The sequence below is a fragment of the Rutidosis leptorrhynchoides genome, chromosome 7 (genome assembly GCF_046630445.1).
Source record: "Rutidosis leptorrhynchoides isolate AG116_Rl617_1_P2 chromosome 7, CSIRO_AGI_Rlap_v1, whole genome shotgun sequence".
NCBI classification, from domain to species: Eukaryota; Viridiplantae; Streptophyta; class Magnoliopsida; order Asterales; family Asteraceae; genus Rutidosis; species Rutidosis leptorrhynchoides.
In genome coordinates this window covers 58,987-76,441 of record NC_092339.1, presented here as the reverse complement: position 1 = coordinate 76,441, position 17,455 = coordinate 58,987, and the positions used below count along the sequence as shown (strand labels likewise).

General features: G+C 35.6%; 1 protein-coding gene across 1 annotated transcript; it reads right to left on the bottom strand.

Annotated features, from left to right (window-relative positions):
* Positions 1–5,790: 5,790 nt before the first annotated feature.
* Positions 5,791–8,581, bottom strand: LOC139857803 (uncharacterized). The gene is made up of 4 exons (XM_071846640.1): positions 7,666–8,581; positions 7,393–7,599; positions 6,880–7,294; positions 5,791–6,682 (listed from the first exon to the last, which is right to left on the bottom strand). The coding sequence occupies exons 1-4, from the start codon at positions 8,579–8,581 to the stop codon at positions 5,791–5,793; spliced, it is 2,430 nt and encodes an 809-aa protein (XP_071702741.1).
* Positions 8,582–17,455: the final 8,874 nt, after the last annotated feature.

Sequence of the window (17,455 nt, the reverse complement as noted above, 5' to 3'; positions counted from 1 at the left end):
ATTGAACTCTATTTTATGAATCTAAACAGAAAAAGTATAGGTTTATAGTCGGAAAAATAAGTTACAAGTCGTTTTTGTAAAGGTAGTCATTTCAGTCGAAAGAACGACGTCTAGATGACCATTTTAGAAAACATACTTCCACTTTGAGTTTAACCATAATTTTTGGATATAGTTTCATGTTCATAATAAAATCATTTTCTCAGAATAACAACTTTTAAATCAAAGTTTATCATAGTTTTTAATTAACTAACCCAAAACAGCCCGCGGTGCTACTACGACGGCGTAAATCCGGTTTTACGGTATTTTTCGTGTTTCCAGGTTTTAAATCATTAAGTTAGCATATCATATAGATATAGAACATGTGTTTAGTTGATTTTAAAAGTCAAGTTAGAAGGATTAACTTTTATTTGCGAACAAGTTTAGAATTAACTAAACTATGTTCTAGTGATTACAAGTTTAAACCTTCGAATAAGATAGCTTTATATATATGAATCAAATGATGTTATGAACATCATTACTACCTCAAGTTCCTTGGATAAACCTACTGGAAATGAGAAAAATAGATCTAGCTTCAAAGGATCCTTGGATGGCTTGAAAGTTCTTGAAGCAGAATCATGACACGAAAACAATTTCAAGTAAGATTTCCACTCGAAATAAGATTGTTATAGTTATAGAAATTGAATTAAAGTTTGAATATGATTATTACCTTGTATTAGAAAGATAACCTACTGTAAGTAACGAAGGTTTCTTGATCTTGGATGATTACTTGGAATGGATTTAGAAAACTTGGAAGTAAACTTGCAATCTTGGAAGTATTCTTGATTTTATGAAACTAGAACTTTTGGAATTTATGAAGAAGACTTAGAACTTGAAGATAGAACTTGAGAGAGATCAATTAGATGAAGAAAATTGAAGAATGAAAGTGTTTGTAGGTGTTTTTGGTCGTTGGTGTATGGATTAGATATAAAGGATATGTAATTTTGTTTTCATGTAAATAAGTCATGAATGATTACTCATATTTTTGTAATTTTAAGAGATATTTCATGCTAGTTGCCAAATGATGGTTCCACATGTGTTATGTGACTCACATGGGCTGCTAAGAGCTGATCATTGGAGTGTATATACCAATAGTACATACATCTAAAAGCTGTGTATTGTACGAGTACGAATACGGGTGCATACGAGTAGAATTATTGATGAAACTGGACGAGGATGTAATTGTAAGCATTTTTGTTAAGTAGAAGTATTTTGATAAGTGTCTTGAAGTCTTTCAAAAGTGTATGAATACATATTAAAACACTACATGTATATACATTTTAACTGAGTCGTTAAGTCATCGTTAGTCGTTACATGTAAATGTTGTTTTGAAACCTTTAGGTTAACGATCTTGTTGAATGTTGTTAACCCATTGTTTATTATAACAAATGAGATGTTAAATTGTTATATTATCATGATATTATGATATATAATATATCTTTGTATGATATATATACAGTTAAATGTCGTTACAACGATAATCGTTACATATATGTCTCGTTTCGAAATCATTAAGTTAGTAGTCTTATTTTTACATATGTATTTCATTGTTAATACACTTAATAATATATTTACTTATCATTTAACATAATTAACCAAGTGTATCAATATCTTAATATGATTCATATGTACCTAGTAAGATGTTGTTATAACGATAATCGTTATATATATCGTTTTCGAGTTTCTTAAATTAATAGTCTCATTTTTATGTATATAACTCATTGTTAAAATACCTAATGAGATACATACTTATAATAAAATCATGTTAACTATATATATAACCATATATATGTCATCGTATAGTTTTTACAAGTTTTAACATTCGTGAATCACCGGTCAACTTGGGTGGTCAATTGTCTATATGAAACCTATTTCAATTAATCAAGTCTTAACAAGTTTGATTGCTTAACATGTTGGAAACACTTAATCATGTAAATAACAATTTCATTTATATATATATATATATATATATATATATATATATATATATATATATATATATATATATATATATATATATATATATATATATAAACATGGAAAAGTTCGGGTCACTACAGTTAGGGGGTAGGGGTTTGGGGTTTGGGGTTTGGGGTTTGGGGTTTAGGGTTTAGGGTTTTAGGGTTTTAGGGTTTTAGGGTTTAGGGTTTAGGGTTTACGGTTTAAGGTTTAGGGTTTAGGGTTTAGGGGTTAGGGGTTAGGGGTTTAGGGTTTAGGGTTTAGGGTTTAGGGTTTAGGGTTTTGGGGTTTGGGGTTTTGGGTTTTAGGGTTTTGGGGTTTGGGGTTTGGGGTTTGGGGTTAGGGTTTTGGGGTTTGGGGTTTAGGGTTTGGGGTTTAGGGTTTAGGGGTTAGGGGTTAGGGGTTAGGGGTTAGGGGTTTAGGGTTTAGGGTTTGGGTTTGGGGTTTGGGGTTTGGGGTTGGGGGTTTGGGGGTTGGGGGTTGGGGGTTGGGGTGTGGGGTTGGGGGTTGGGGGTTGGGTTCAGGAAGGAAATGACTCTTATGGTGACTTAAAGCAGATGAATAAACTACCCAGCTCCACCTTATAACTCCAAAACCCCATATATGAACCCAAGACTCAAAAGACAGACTTAAAAACTCATGACCATGCTGACATGACTCAGGTTTGGCACACCTACAGTGAATAGCCACAAAACTATGCATCTTCAATTCTTGTCTACCCAAATTAAAAATGAAGATACTTCATCTACACCTTCTAACAAGCAATTTCAGCAAAGCCTTGGCTATTCCACTGTTAAAAAAGACAGTATTCCATATAATCCTAAGATTAGAGTTAGGGAAATTAAAAATGGTAAAATAAATAAAGAAAATAAAAAGACACCACCTTATATCTCCCAGGGTTATTCTAAGAGTGCTAACCTCCAGCACATTATTTTTACTCACCCAGACCCTATTTTGCAACCTCATTACAAAATGACTCAAGTAATGCAAAATGACAGTTGACTCAGTTTGACTAGGGTTTGAGAGGACATAGATAGACTTAAGATTAAAACCAAAAATGAAGGCTGCATCTACCCGTCTCCCCCTTATATCTCCAGCCCAAACCAAATCCCAATTACCCAAATACCTCCAATAGTGCTCCCCAACACCAAAGTCATTGATTTGAGCTAACATTTTGACTTTTTTGGTTGACATCCATAACTTTAAACTTCCAAATACCAGCTGCAACAACAGAAAGATGAGATTTGAGGATTTTAAGCCCCATGAGCCTTAATCTAACAACCTCTTCAATGTGTTTACATAAAGTATCAACATTCCTTTGGCTAGCTTTGAAAAGCCTAGCATTTCTTTCCTGCCAAATGTGGTAGATAATTGCAGCCACCACCAATCTTCTAATAATGCTCCAAATAGATTTACTGCATTTTTTATTGGCTAGCATATTAAACAGATCCATCCACATAATGCCACCATTATACACAATATCAATCACATCATCCAAATCAGCTTTGTTTCTGAAGTGATCCCACACATCTTTAGCATACTGGCATTCAATGAAAATGTGGGTGTGTGAGTCTTTGACTTGATTACAGAAAGCACAAAGTTTGTCATTACTGATCAGCCAACTTTCAAGCCTGTCTTGAGTAGTCAATTTCTCATTAGCTGCAACCCAAAGAATGAAGGCATGCCTGGGACTATTTTGAGAGGACCACACTAGTTTGCTCCAATTCACTTTTTTTCTCTTGATCTTCATATCCATCCAAGCTCTACTTGTACTATACTCATTAAGCTTACCATCACTAGAAACCCACTTGACCTCATCTCTTTGATTAGCATTAATTGCAGGCATAATGGAGAAAATATGATTATATCTCTGCATAAAAATGTCAGGCCATCTGAAAACACTGCCTTCAATGATCTCATCCATGCTGCTATTTAATGAAAGGCCACTAGCCAGAAAATCTCTTTTAGTCATAAGTTTACACAAGGGACCAGAGGGGTACCAGTAGTCATACCATATGGAAGTACCTCTACCATCACCCAGTTTATGAAAAAATTGTTTCTAACAGACTCTTTGATTCTTAGAATACCTCTCCAGCTGCTAGATGCCTCCACAACTTCACCATCCATAGCCCAAAACTTCTTATTACCAATTCTATTTTCCTTGATCCATCTAACCCATATAGATTTTTTATTAGACACCAAGTTCCATATATGTTTAGTAATAAAAGTTTTATTCCATAAATGGATATCTCTAATTCCCAAACCACCTTGACTTTTATCATAGCTTATATCCTTCCATGACACCTTGGCAAGTACCTTACCCTTATCATTACCATTCCATAGAAAGCTTCTCAGCATTTTCTCAATGTCATAAACCACACTCTTAGGAATGATAAACATGGAAATCTAGTAAACCTGAATAGAAATAAGGACAGACTTGATTAACTGAAGCCTACCTGCAAAAGACAGTGATTTGTTTTTCCAGTCTTGGATCCTTTTTCTAACCTTCTCAAGCAAACTTGTACAATCCTTGGCATATAATCTAGTGGAAATCAAGGGTAACCCTAAGTATCTAACAGGAAAGCAACCAACATCAAAAGGTAAGATAGAGATGACATCTTCCTGCTGCTGAACAGATACATTACCAAAGAAAGTGGTGCTTTTGGACATATTAGGGTTCAAACCTGAGTAACTACTGAATTCATTAAGAGCATTACTCAAGATTTGGACAGATCTTGAGTCAGCATTACAAAACATCATAAGGTCATCTGCAAAACACAAATGAGTGATACTAAGTTTTTGACATTCAGGGTGGTACTTGAAACCTTCACTCTCTTCAATCTTTCTTTTGATACACAAGGTGAGGATCTCCATAACTAATGTGAATAAGTATGGGGAGATAGGGTCACCTTGCCTTAGGCCTCTTTTACCCTTAAAGTAACCATGTTGGTCTCCATTAATAGAAATGGCAAAAGAGGGTGTAGACATACAAACCATAAGCCAATTCACCATCTTAGGATGAAAACCAAAATGTTGCAATATACTTCTCATAAACTCCCAGTTCACAGTATCATAGGCCTTTTGAATATCAATTTTGAAAGCACATCTACCCTTACCTTTCTTCCAGTTATAACCCCTCATCAATTCTTGAGCTAAAAGGACATTATCACTTATCTGCCTGCCAGGAATAAAAGCAGATTGGTTCTCATCAACAAGATCATCTAAGACACCCTTAATTCTATTAGCTAAGATCTTGCTTATGATCTTGTACAACACATTGCAGCATGAAATTGGCCTGTAATCACCCACTTTCAAAGGGCATTCAGTTTTAGGGACCAAAGCAATTAAGGTAGCATTAACCTCACCAAGAAGCCTTCCATTAACAAAAAACTCCTTTACTGCAGTAATGATTTCATCACCCACCATTGTCCAAGCAGATTTAAAGAACTTTGAATTGAAACCATCAGGACCTGGGGATTTAGACTCATCAATATCCCATAAAGCTTCTTTAATTTCTTAATCATCCACCATTCTAACCATAAATTCAGCAGACTCAAGATTGAGTTTATTTTTAAAAAGGACTTCTGGTCTATCAATTTGAGAGACATCATGAGATGTGCCCAACATGCTTTCAAAATGTTTAACAAACTGTTCAGGCACCTCATTGCCTACAAAGCTGACCCCATTAGTATCTTGAACACACTCAATTCTGTTTCTATTGTTCCTGGCTTTGATGACCTTGTGAAAATAGGCAGTATTAGCATCACCTTCTCTCAACCATTGAACTTTGCTTTTTTAAATCAAGAGCTTTTCCTCCTCAACAATGGCTTCTTTATAAGCTTTAAATAGAACACATTCATCCTCCCTAAGTTGAATGTTACAAGGATCATCATTGATTTGTTGTTGCACCATTAATAAGTCCTCCCTCAAAAGAGCAGCTTTCTTGTAGACATTACCATTAATAGTGTTAAGCTTCCTCATTTGCTTCTTCACTTTCTTGAGCTTAGTCACAACAGAAAACATCTTATATCCAGTAACATGCTCACACCAAACATCATTGATCAAAGGCAGGAAATCAGGTTTATCAGCTAAATGGTTGTTGAATCTAAAGGGTTTAACCTTCTTTTTAGCCATGTTAGGAAAGGAGATGACAATGGGAGTATGATCAGATACACCATATGGCTGGAACTCTGCAAAAACTCTAGGGAAATGAGTAATGAGACTAGGGTTACCCATAGCTCTATCAATCTTCTTTAAGACACCTATTTCTGGACCAATGGCATGAGGCTTTTGGTTCCAAGTGTAAAAGAGGCCAGATTGGTTAATGTCTTCAATCTCAATATCATTCACACATTCCCTAAAAGCAAGCATGGAGCTGGTAACAACAGAAGGTCCAGAACATCTATCTTCAGGATTCAAGCTTATATTAAAATCACCAATGACAAGCCAAGGGCTGTCACTAACAATATTGTTGAAAGCAAAAAGCTCCTCCCATAACTTCTTTCTTCTGGAATCATTGTTTGAGGCATAAATGAAAGAACAGTAGAACCTTTTATTGTCATTAATTTGCTCAATCAAACAATGTATGACCTGGTCTGTATGATGAATAACATTACATGTGACTTCATTAGGATCCCATCCTACTACAATTCTAGTTCCACCTAAGCAACTAGAGTTATTTGCAGCTCTATACCAATTACCAAACACATAATTACAAACTTTGTCTAGCTTTTTAGATAAAACCCTAGTCTCAACAATACAGCAGACACTACAATTGTTATTCCTAATTAGTTTTTTTAACTTCCTCTTGTTTAGAGGTAGGATTCATACCTCTAATATTCCAACATGCTAGTTTAAACATTGGGAACAGTTTTGGGGTGGGACCCATCTCCATTCACAATACCTTCACTAGAATTCATATCAACATCCTTCATCAGAGTAGCTGTACCATCATTTTTAGATAACACATCTTCCTCATCAGAATCATCACAGGTACTAGGTTTAATAAAGCCAATACCTTGCTTTTTACATAAGAATTTGAAAAACTCTTTATCTTCTGTAGACCATGTATTGACTGTTAATCCTGATGGCAAAAATTTAGGGTTGGCACATGATTTTAAGTAATCTTTTCTAGATTCCCACAACTTCCATTCCTTATCATATTCATCTGTCACCTCTTCATCTGATTCATCAACTAATGCCCCAAACTTGTTTTGCTTAAATGTGGATCCCTTTTTGTTATCATTCACACCCATAATGCCTTTTCCTTTGTCCTTATCACCTTGAATATTACTATTTGCTTCAATTCCATTAGACTTACTATCCTTTTTATTACCATTAGCAGCTTTACTCTTAGTATTATTCCCCCTATAGTATTACTCTTGTTACTACCCTCACCTAGGGCACCACCCTTGTTGCCATTGTTCTTCTTTTCTCCAATCTTGATACCACTGCTACTATTCTTTTCTCCTACCTTGACCCAAGAACCCCTATTATTCTTGTTTTTGTTACTGTTAGTGAAGTTCCCATCACTTTTACTAGTACTAGCCTGCTTATCAGTAGATTTAACATTATTCCCACTAGCCTGCCCTAAGAGTTGAGTACCTGTTGCATTACCCTTAGTATTACCAGTCTTGTTGGGAATTTAGGCTTGTTTAATGATTGGTTTACCATCTGCACTTTTTATAACTTTGTTATTTCTACCCATGGTTTGCCAGCCTTCATCAGCCTTTTCCCTTAATCTTTCTTCATTAATCCTCTCCTCATCTGCCTGTTTCCTCTTGATATCTAATTCCTCTTCTGTTAATGGCCTACTCCTACAGTTACCATAGTCATGACCAAATACCTTACAATGTGAACATCTAACAGGCTTCCATTGGTATCCAAGCTTGATTTTGATTAATTTGCCTGGGATCCCATTCTGACTTGGATAGATAGCTTTAATATGATCTGGGATTTCCTCATTTGCATTTATATCCACCAACACTCTAGCATAACCAGCCTGGCCAGTTTGTCTAACACATCTTTCTTTTGTTACCTTGTCCATGGCAATTGGTTTCCCTATTTGGCTCACAATGCTACTTATACACTTACCATTCCATAGATCAAAAGGCAAATCAATCAAAGCAACCCATAATGGCAATACAGTTGGCTCAACTTTATCAAGATACATCCCTGGCTCCCATTTCTTCAAGAACATGGGAACATTTTCAATCATCCATGGTCCACTTCTTAAAACTTGCATCATTTTATCTTCACTACTGAAATTGAAAAGGAAAAAACCTGAACTATTCATTGAGATGTCTTTTATCCCATAATTCCTCCACATCCTGCTCAAGTGCCATCTAACAGTGGAAAAGTGCATTCTAGCACCCACAAAATAGCCATATAAAGTTAGTGAGTACATGGCACTTCCAACCTCAACATGTTCTTTCTGTAATTGGACAACTTTCTCTCCACACAAGGTAACAGAAGATGGAAGGTACTCCAGTTGATCAAGAGCAAATTTAAGGGTAGTATTACCCTCCTTACTAACAGTAGAAGCAAAAGATTTACCTTCTGTGACCTTGCCATCATCAACAACCATATCTGTATCAACACTAGAGTTTGTACCTGCTTTAAATTCAGTAGGAGAGACATCCAATACTTGTATAATGGATTGATCTTTCTTCTCTGGTTTCTAGTTTATAGATTCTAGTAGCCTATCCGTATGAGGGTTCTTGGTAACTTCTGGTTGCATAACAAGCTTCCTGGCTACATTAACAGCCTTATCTTTTGGTTTGAGCATAGCATCATCTCTTCCAACACCATAGGATGTGTGAAGTAAATAATTGGTAGCTTCCTTAACATTTTTCGTTTGCCATTTTCTCATGAGTCTATTTACTGTCTTCTTAGTTTGAGGAGTAACTTTAGCAGACTCACCTTTCATCTTGACCAAAGTATCAATATTAGGGGCATGAGCATCACTTATGAGGTCACACAACAAAGTAACATTACCATAATCATCCACCTTGATAAACTTATGCTTAGCTTTCAAAAATACAACTTTTCTCCTTTTTTTTTTATTGGATACCTAATTACCTGAGTGATCCACATAAGTTTCTATTATAGTAGCTTCGGCAAGAAGTTTATTTCCTTCATCTTCAATAAGCTTAGGGTCTTCAAACACCTCATTGATGACAGCACGAACCATTCTTTTATTCGATATAATTTTGCTTTGTGGAGCATGCACATTTCTTTGGGATTTTGATTCATCACCCCCAACGACTGGATCTTTTGTTGAATCCTCATTTGCTTGAGGATTGTTGACTGTATCATTGCTAATCACAACATCAACCATGTCTTGATCGTTCACAACAGGTTTTAGGGTTTCATCATTCCCATGCACGTTAACAGGTGGTTTTCCAATAACTTTTGGAGCTGTCGAGTTATTCAAATCTGATACCACAGCATTGGTTTGAACATTAGCTCGAATACCATTGATCAACGGATCAAGGTTTTCTTTACCTGAACAATCCGAAATCGATGGAACAGTAACATTAGGGTTTATCGTATTTTTTGTTTTTTTTTGAAGGATTACAAATTAAAGGGTCGGGGGGATCATTCCCTGATGATTTCATGACTGAAGATGAAGGAAATCAACAGGAATAACACTAGATTATGAAAGGACCCGTTCATATACATTATACACGATTCACAATAGTTGATTACATTGCGAGGTATTTGACCTCTATATGATACATTTTACAAACATTGCATTCGTTTTTAAAAGATAATCTTTCTTTACATCGAAAATTGACAGGCATGCATACCATTTCATAATATCCACTCTCCAACTATAAATTGATTTAATAATAATCTTTGATGAACTCAATGACTCGAATGCAATGTTCTTCGAAATATGCTATGAAAGACTCCAAGTAATATCTTTAAAATGAGCAAATGCACAGCGGAAGATTTCTTTAACACCTGAGAATAAACATGCTTTAAAGTATCAACAAAAGGTTGGTGAGTTCATTAGTTTATCATAATCATTTATTTTCATCATTTTAATAGACCACAAGAATTTCATTTCCAGTTCTCATAAATATACGTCCCATGCATAGAGACAAAAATAATCATTCATATGGTGAACACCTGGTAACCGACATTGAAATGTCCCGTTCTTATTGATTAAAAACGTTCCATATTAATTGATTTCGTTGCGAGGTTTTGACCTCTATATGAGACGTTTTTCAAAGACTGCATTCATTTTTAAACAAACCATAACCTTTATTTCATCAATAAAGGTTTAAAAAGCTTTACGTAGATTATCAAAAAATGATAATCTAAAATATCCTGTTTACACACAACCATTACATAATGGTTTACAATACAAATATGTTACAACAAAATAAGTTTCGTGAATGCAGTTTTTACACAATATCATACAAGCATGGACTCCAAATCTTGTCCTTATTTAAGTATGCGACAGCGGAAGCTCTTAATAATCACCTGAGAATAAACATGCTTAAAACGTCAACAAAAATGTTGGTGAGTTATAGGTTTAACCTATATATATCAAATCGTAACAATAGACCACAAGATTTCATATTTCAATACACATCCCATACATAGAGATAAAAATCATTCATATGGTGAACACCTGGTAACCGACAATAACAAGATGCATATATAAGAATATCCCCATCATTCCGGGATACCCTTCGGATATGATATAAATTTCGAAGTACTAAAGCATCCGGTACTTTGGATGGGGTTTGTTAGGCCCAATAGATCTATCTTTAGGATTCGCGTCAATTAGGGTGTCTGTTCCCTAATTCTTAGATTACCAGACTTAATAAAAAGGGGCATATTCGATTTCGATAATTCAACCATAGAATGTAGTTTCACGTACTTGTGTCTATTTTGTAAATCATTTATAAAACCTGCATGTATTCTCATCCCAAAAATATTAGATTTTAAAAGTGGGACTATAACTCACTTTCACAGATTTTTACTTCGTCGGGAAGTAAGACTTGGCCACTGGTTGATTCACGAACCTATAACAATATATACATATATATCAAAGTATGTTCAAAATATATTTACAACACTTTTAATATATTTTGATGTTTTAAGTTTATTAAGTCAGCTGTCCTCGTTAGTAACCTACAACTAGTTGTCCACAGTTAGATGTACAGAAATAAATCGATAAATATTATCTTGAATCAATCCACGACCCAGTGTATACGTATCTCAGTATTGATCACAACTCAAACTATATATATTTTGGAATCAACCTCAACCCTGTATAGCTAACTCCAACATTCACATATAGAGTGTCTATGGTTGTTCCGAAATATATATAGATGTGTCGACATGATAGGTCGAAACATTGTATACGTGTCTATGGTATCTCAAGATTACATAATATATAATACAAGTTGATTAAGTTATGGTTGGAATAGATTTGTTACCAATTTTCACGTAGCTAAAATGAGAAAAATTATCCAATCTTGTTTTACCCATAACTTCTTCATTTTAAATCCGTTTTGAGTGAATCAAATTGCTATGGTTTCATATTGAACTCTATTTTATGAATCTAAACAAAAAAAGTATAGGTTTCTAGTCGGAAAAATTAAGTTACAAGTCGTTTTTGTAAAGGTAGTCATTTCAGTCGAAAGAACGACGTCTAGATGACCATTTTAGAAAACATACTTCCACTTTGAGTTTAACCATAATTTTTGGATATAGTTTCATGTTCATAATAAAAATCATTTTCTCAGAATAACAACTTTTAAATCAAAGTTTATCATAGTTTTTAATTAACTAACCCAAAACAGCCCGCGGTGTTACTACGACGGCGTAAATCCGGTTTTACGGTGTTTTTCGTGTTTCCAGGTTTTAACTCATTAAGTTAGCATATCATATAGATATAGAACATGTGTTTAGTTGATTTTAAAAGTCAAGTTAGAAGGATTAACTTTTGTTTGCGAACAAGTTTAGAATTAACTAAACTATGTTCTAGTGATTACAAGTTTAAACCTTCGAATAAGATAGCTTTATATGTATGAATCGAATGATGTTATGAACATCATTACTACCTTAAGTTCCTTGGATGAACCTACTGGAAAAGAGAAAAATGGATCTAGCTTCAATGGATCCTTGGATGGCTCAAAGTTCTTGAAGCAAAATCATGACACGAAAACAAGTTCAAGTAAGATCATCACTTGAAATAAGATTGTTATAGTTATAGAAATTGAACCAAAGTTTGAATATGATTATTACCTTGTATTAGAATGATAACCTACTGTAAGAAACAAAGATTTCTTGAGGTTGGATGATCACCTTACAAGATTGGAAGTGAGCTAGCAAACTTGAAAGTATTCTTGATTTTATGAAACTAGAACTTTTGGAATTTATGAAGAACACTTAGAACTTGAAGATAGAACTTGAGAGAGATCAATTAGATGAAGAAAAATGAAGAATGAAAGTGTTTGTAGGTGTTTTTGGTCGTTGGTGTATGGATTAGATATAAAGGATATGTAATTTTGTTTTCATGTAAATAAGTCATGAATGATTACTCATATTTTTGTAATTTTATGAGATATTTCATGCTAGTTGCCAAATGATGGTTCCCACATGTGTTAGGTGACTCACATGGGCTGCTAAGAGCTGATCATTGGAGTGTATATACCAATAGTACATACATCTAAAAGCTGTGTATTGTACGAGTACGAATACGGGTGCATACGAGTAGAATTGTTGATGAAACTGAACGAGGATGTAATTGTAAGCATTTTTGTTAAGTAGAAGTATTTTGATAAGTGTATTGAAGTCTTTCAAAAGTTTATAAATACATATTAAAACACTACATGTATATACATTTTAACTGAGTCGTTAAGTCATCGTTAGTCGTTACATGTAAGTGTTGTTTTGAAACCTTTAGGTTAACGATCTTGTTAAATGTTGTTAACCCAATGTTTATAATAACAAAAGAGATTTTAAATTATTATATTATCATGATATTATGATGTACGAATATCTCTTAATATGATATATATACATTAAATGTCGTTACAACGATAAACGTTACATATATGTCTCGTTTCAAAATCATTAAGTTAGTAGTCTTGTTTTTACATATGTAGTTCATTGTTAATATAATTAATGATATGTTTACTTATCATAATATCATGTTAACTATATATATAACCATATATATGTCATCATATAGTTTTTTACAAGTTTTAACGTTCGTGAATCACCGGTCAACTTGGGTGGTCAATTGTCTATATGAAACCTATTTCATTTAATCAAGTCTTAACAAGTTTGATTGCTTAACATGTTGGAAACATTTAATCATGTAAACATCAATCTCAATTAATATATATAAACATGGAAAAGTTCGGGTCACTACAGTACCTACCCGTTAAATAAATTTCGTCCCGAAATTTTAAGCTGTTGAAGGTGTTGACGAATCTTCTGGAAATAGATGCGGGTATTTCTTCTTCATCTGATCTTCACGCTCCCAGGTGAACTCGGGTCCTCTACGAGCATTCCATCGAACCTTAACAATTGGTATCTTGTTTTGCTTAAGTCTTTTAACCTCACGATCCATTATTTCGACGGGTTCTTCGATGAATTGGAGTTTTTCGTTGATTTGGATTTCATCTAACGGAATAGTGAGATCTTCTTTAGCAAAACATTTCTTCAAATTCGAGACGTGGAAAGTGTTATGTACAGCCGCGAGTTGTTGAGGTAACTCAAGTCGGTAAGCTACTGGTCCGACACGATCAATAATCTTGAATGGTCCAATATACCTTGGATTTAATTTCCCTCGTTTACCAAATCGAACAACGCCTTTCCAAGGTGAAACTTTAAGCATGACCATCTCTCCAATTTCAAATTCTATATCTTTTCTTTTAATGTCAGCGTAGCTCTTTTGTCGACTTTGGGCGGTTTTCAACCGTTGTTGAATTTGGATGATCTTCTCGGTAGTTTCTTGTATAATCTCCGGACCCGTAATCTGTCTATCCCCCACCTCACTCCAACAAATCGGAGACCTGCACTTTCTACCATAAAGTGCTTCAAACGGCGCCATCTCAATGCTTGAATGGTAGCTGTTGTTGTAGGAAAATTCTGCTAACGGTAGATGTCGATCCCAACTGTTTCCGAAATCAATAACACATGCTCGTAGCATGTCTTCAAGCGTTTGTATCGTCCTTTCGCTCTGCCCATCAGTTTGTGGATGATAGGCAGTACTCATGTCTAGACGAGTTCCTAATGCTTGCTGTAATGTCTGCCAGAATCTTGAAATAAATCTGCCATCCCTATCAGAGATAATAGAGATTGGTATTCCATGTCTGGAGACGACTTCCTTCAAATACAGTCGTGCTAACTTCTCCATCTTGTCATCTTCTCTTATTGGTAGGAAGTGTGCTGATTTGGTGAGACGATCAACTATTACCCAAATAGTATCAAAACCACTTGCAGTCCTTGGCAATTTAGTGATGAAATCCATGGTAATGTTTTCCCATTTCCATTCCGGGATTTCGGGTTGTTGAAGTAGACCTGATGGTTTCTGATGCTCAGCTTTGACCTTAGAACACGTCAAACATTCTCCTACGTATTTAGCAACATCGTCTTTCATACCCGGCCACCAAAAATGTTTCTTGAGATCCTTGTACATCTTCCCCGTTCCAGGATGTATTGAGTATCTGGTTTTATGAGCTTCTCTAAGTACCATTTCTCTCATATCTCCAAATTTTGGTACCCAAATCCTTTCAGCCCTATACCGGGTTCCGTCTTCCCGAATATTAAGATGCTTCTCCGATCCTTTGGGTATTTCATCCTTTAAATTTCCCTCTTTTAAAACTCCTTGTTGCGCCTCCTTTATTTGAGTAGTAATGTTATTATGAATCATTATATTCATAGATTTTACTCGAATGGGTTCTCTATCCTTCCTGCTCAAGGCATCGGCTACCACATTTGCCTTCCCCGGGTGGTAACGAATCTCAAAATCGTAATCATTCAATAATTCAATCCACCTACGCTGCCTCATATTCAGTTGTTTCTGATTAAATATGTGTTGAAGACTTTTGTGGTCGGTATATATAATACTTTTGACCCCATATAAGTAGTGCCTCCAAGTCTTTAATGCAAAAACAACCGCGCCTAATTCCAAATCATGCGTCGTATAATTTTGTTCGTGAATCTTCAATTGTCTAGACGCATAAGCAATCACCTTCGTTCGTTGCATTAATACACAACCGAGACCTTGCTTTGATGCGTCACAATAAATCACAAAATCATCATTCCCTTCAGGCAATGACAATATAGGTGCCGTAGTTAGCTTTTTCTTCAATAACTGAAACGCTTTCTCTTGTTCATCATTCCATTCAAATTTCTTCCCTTTATGCGTTAATGCAGTCAAGGGTTTTGCTATTCTGGAAAAGTCTTGGATGAACCTTCTGTAGTAACCAGCTAGTCCTAAAAACTGGCGTATGTGTTTCGGAGTTTTCGGGGTTTCCCACTTTTCAACAGTTTCTATCTTTGCCGGATCCACCTTAATACCTTCTTTGTTCACTATGTGACCGAGGAATTGAACTTCTTCCAACCAAAATGCACACTTTGAAAACTTAGCGTACAATTCTTCCTTCCTCAATACTTCTAACACCTTTCTCAAATGTTCACCGTGTTCTTGGTCATTCTTTGAGTAAATAAGTATGTCATCAATGAAAACAATGACAAACTTGTCAAGGTATGGTCCACACACTCGGTTCATAAGGTCCATGAACACAGCTGGTGCATTAGTTAAACCAAACGGCATGACCATAAACTCGTAATGACCGTAACGTGTTCTGAAAGCAGTCTTTGGAATATCATCTTCTTTCACCCGCATTTGATGATACCCGGAACGTAAGTCAATCTTTGAATAAACAGACGAGCCTTGTAGTTGATCAAATAAGTCGTCGATTCTCGGTAGTGGGTAGCGGTTCTTGATGGTAAGTTTGTTCAACTCTCGGTAGTCGATACACAACCTGAATGTACCATCTTTCTTCTTGACAAACAAAACAGGAGCTCCCCATGGTGATGTGCTTGGTCGAATGAAACCACGCTCTAAAAGTTCTTGTAATTGGCTTTGCAGTTCTTTCATCTCGCTGGGTGCGAGTCTGTAAGGAGCACGAGCTATTGGTGCAGCTCCTGGTACAAGATCTATTTGAAATTCAACGGATCGATGTGGGGGTAATCCCGGTAATTCTTTCGGAAATACATCGGGAAATTCTTTTGCAATGGGAACATCATTGATGCTCTTTTCTTCAGTTTGTACTTTCTCGACGTGTGCTAGAACAGCATAGCAACCTTTTCTTATTAGTTTTTGTGCCTTCAAATTACTAATAAGATGTAGCTTCGTGTTGCCCTTTTCTCCGTACACCATTAAGGGTTTTCCTTTTTCTCGTATAATGCGAATTGCATTTTTGTAACAAACGATCTCCGCTTTCACTTCTTTCAACCAGTCCATACCGATTATCACATCAAAACTCCCTAACTCTACTGGTATCAAATCAATCTTAAATGTTTCGCTAACCAGTTTAATTTCTCGATTCCGACATATATTATCTGCTGAAATTAATTTACCATTTGCTAATTCGAGTAAAAATTTACTATCCAAAGGCGTCAATGGACAACTTAATTTAGCACAAAAATCTCTACTCATATAGCTTCTATCCGCACCCGAATCAAATAAAACGTAAGCAGATTTATTGTCAATAAGAAACGTACCCGTAACAAGCTCCGGGTCTTCCTGTGCCTCTACCGCATTAATATTGAAAACTCTTCCACGGCCTTGTCCATTCGTGTTCTCCTGGTTCGGGCAATTTCTAATAATGTGGCCTGGTTTTCCACATTTATAACAAACTACATTGGCATAACTTGCTCCGACACTACTTGTTCCGCCATTACTCGTTCCGACACCATTTGTTCCTTTCGTTCTATTAACCCCTGGTCCGTAGACCTCACACTTCGCCGCGCTATGACCATTTCTTTTACACTTGTTGCAAAATTTGGTGCAGAACCCTGAGTGATTCTTTTCACACCTTTGGCATAGTTGCTTCTGATTGTTGTTGTTGTTGCGGTTATTATTGTTGCTGGGATGATTGTTGTTGTTGTTGTTGTTGTTGTTGTTGTTGTTGGGCCGTTTGTTGTAGTTGCGATTGATGTTGCGATTGTTGGGATAATTGTTGCGATTATTGTTGTAATTGCTGTTGTTGTTGTATTGGTGATTCTTATCACCGTTTTCCTCCCACTTTCTTTTGACTTGCTTCACATTGGCCTCTTCAGCAGTCTGTTCTTTAATTCTTTCTTCAATCTGGTTCACTAGTTTGTGAGCCATTCTACATGCCTGTTGTATGGAGGCGGGCTCTTGTGAACTTATATCTTCTTGGATTCTTTCCGGTAATCCTTTCACAAACGCGTC

Bases quoted from the DNA above. Each gene is read 5' to 3' on its own strand.
- LOC139857803 (XM_071846640.1), bottom strand. From the start codon at position 8,581: ATGGTTGTTGATGATGGCAAGGTCACAGAAGGTAAATCTTTTGCTTCT. The intron at 7,600-7,665 runs GTAAACCAATCA...GTAATGCAACAG, and splicing joins AGTTATAAAAAGTGCAGATG to GTACTCAACTCTTAGGGCAG. The intron at 6,683-6,879 runs GTCCCACCCCAA...TAATTGGTATAG, and splicing joins GGTATTGTGAATGGAGATGG to AGCTGCAAATAACTCTAGTT.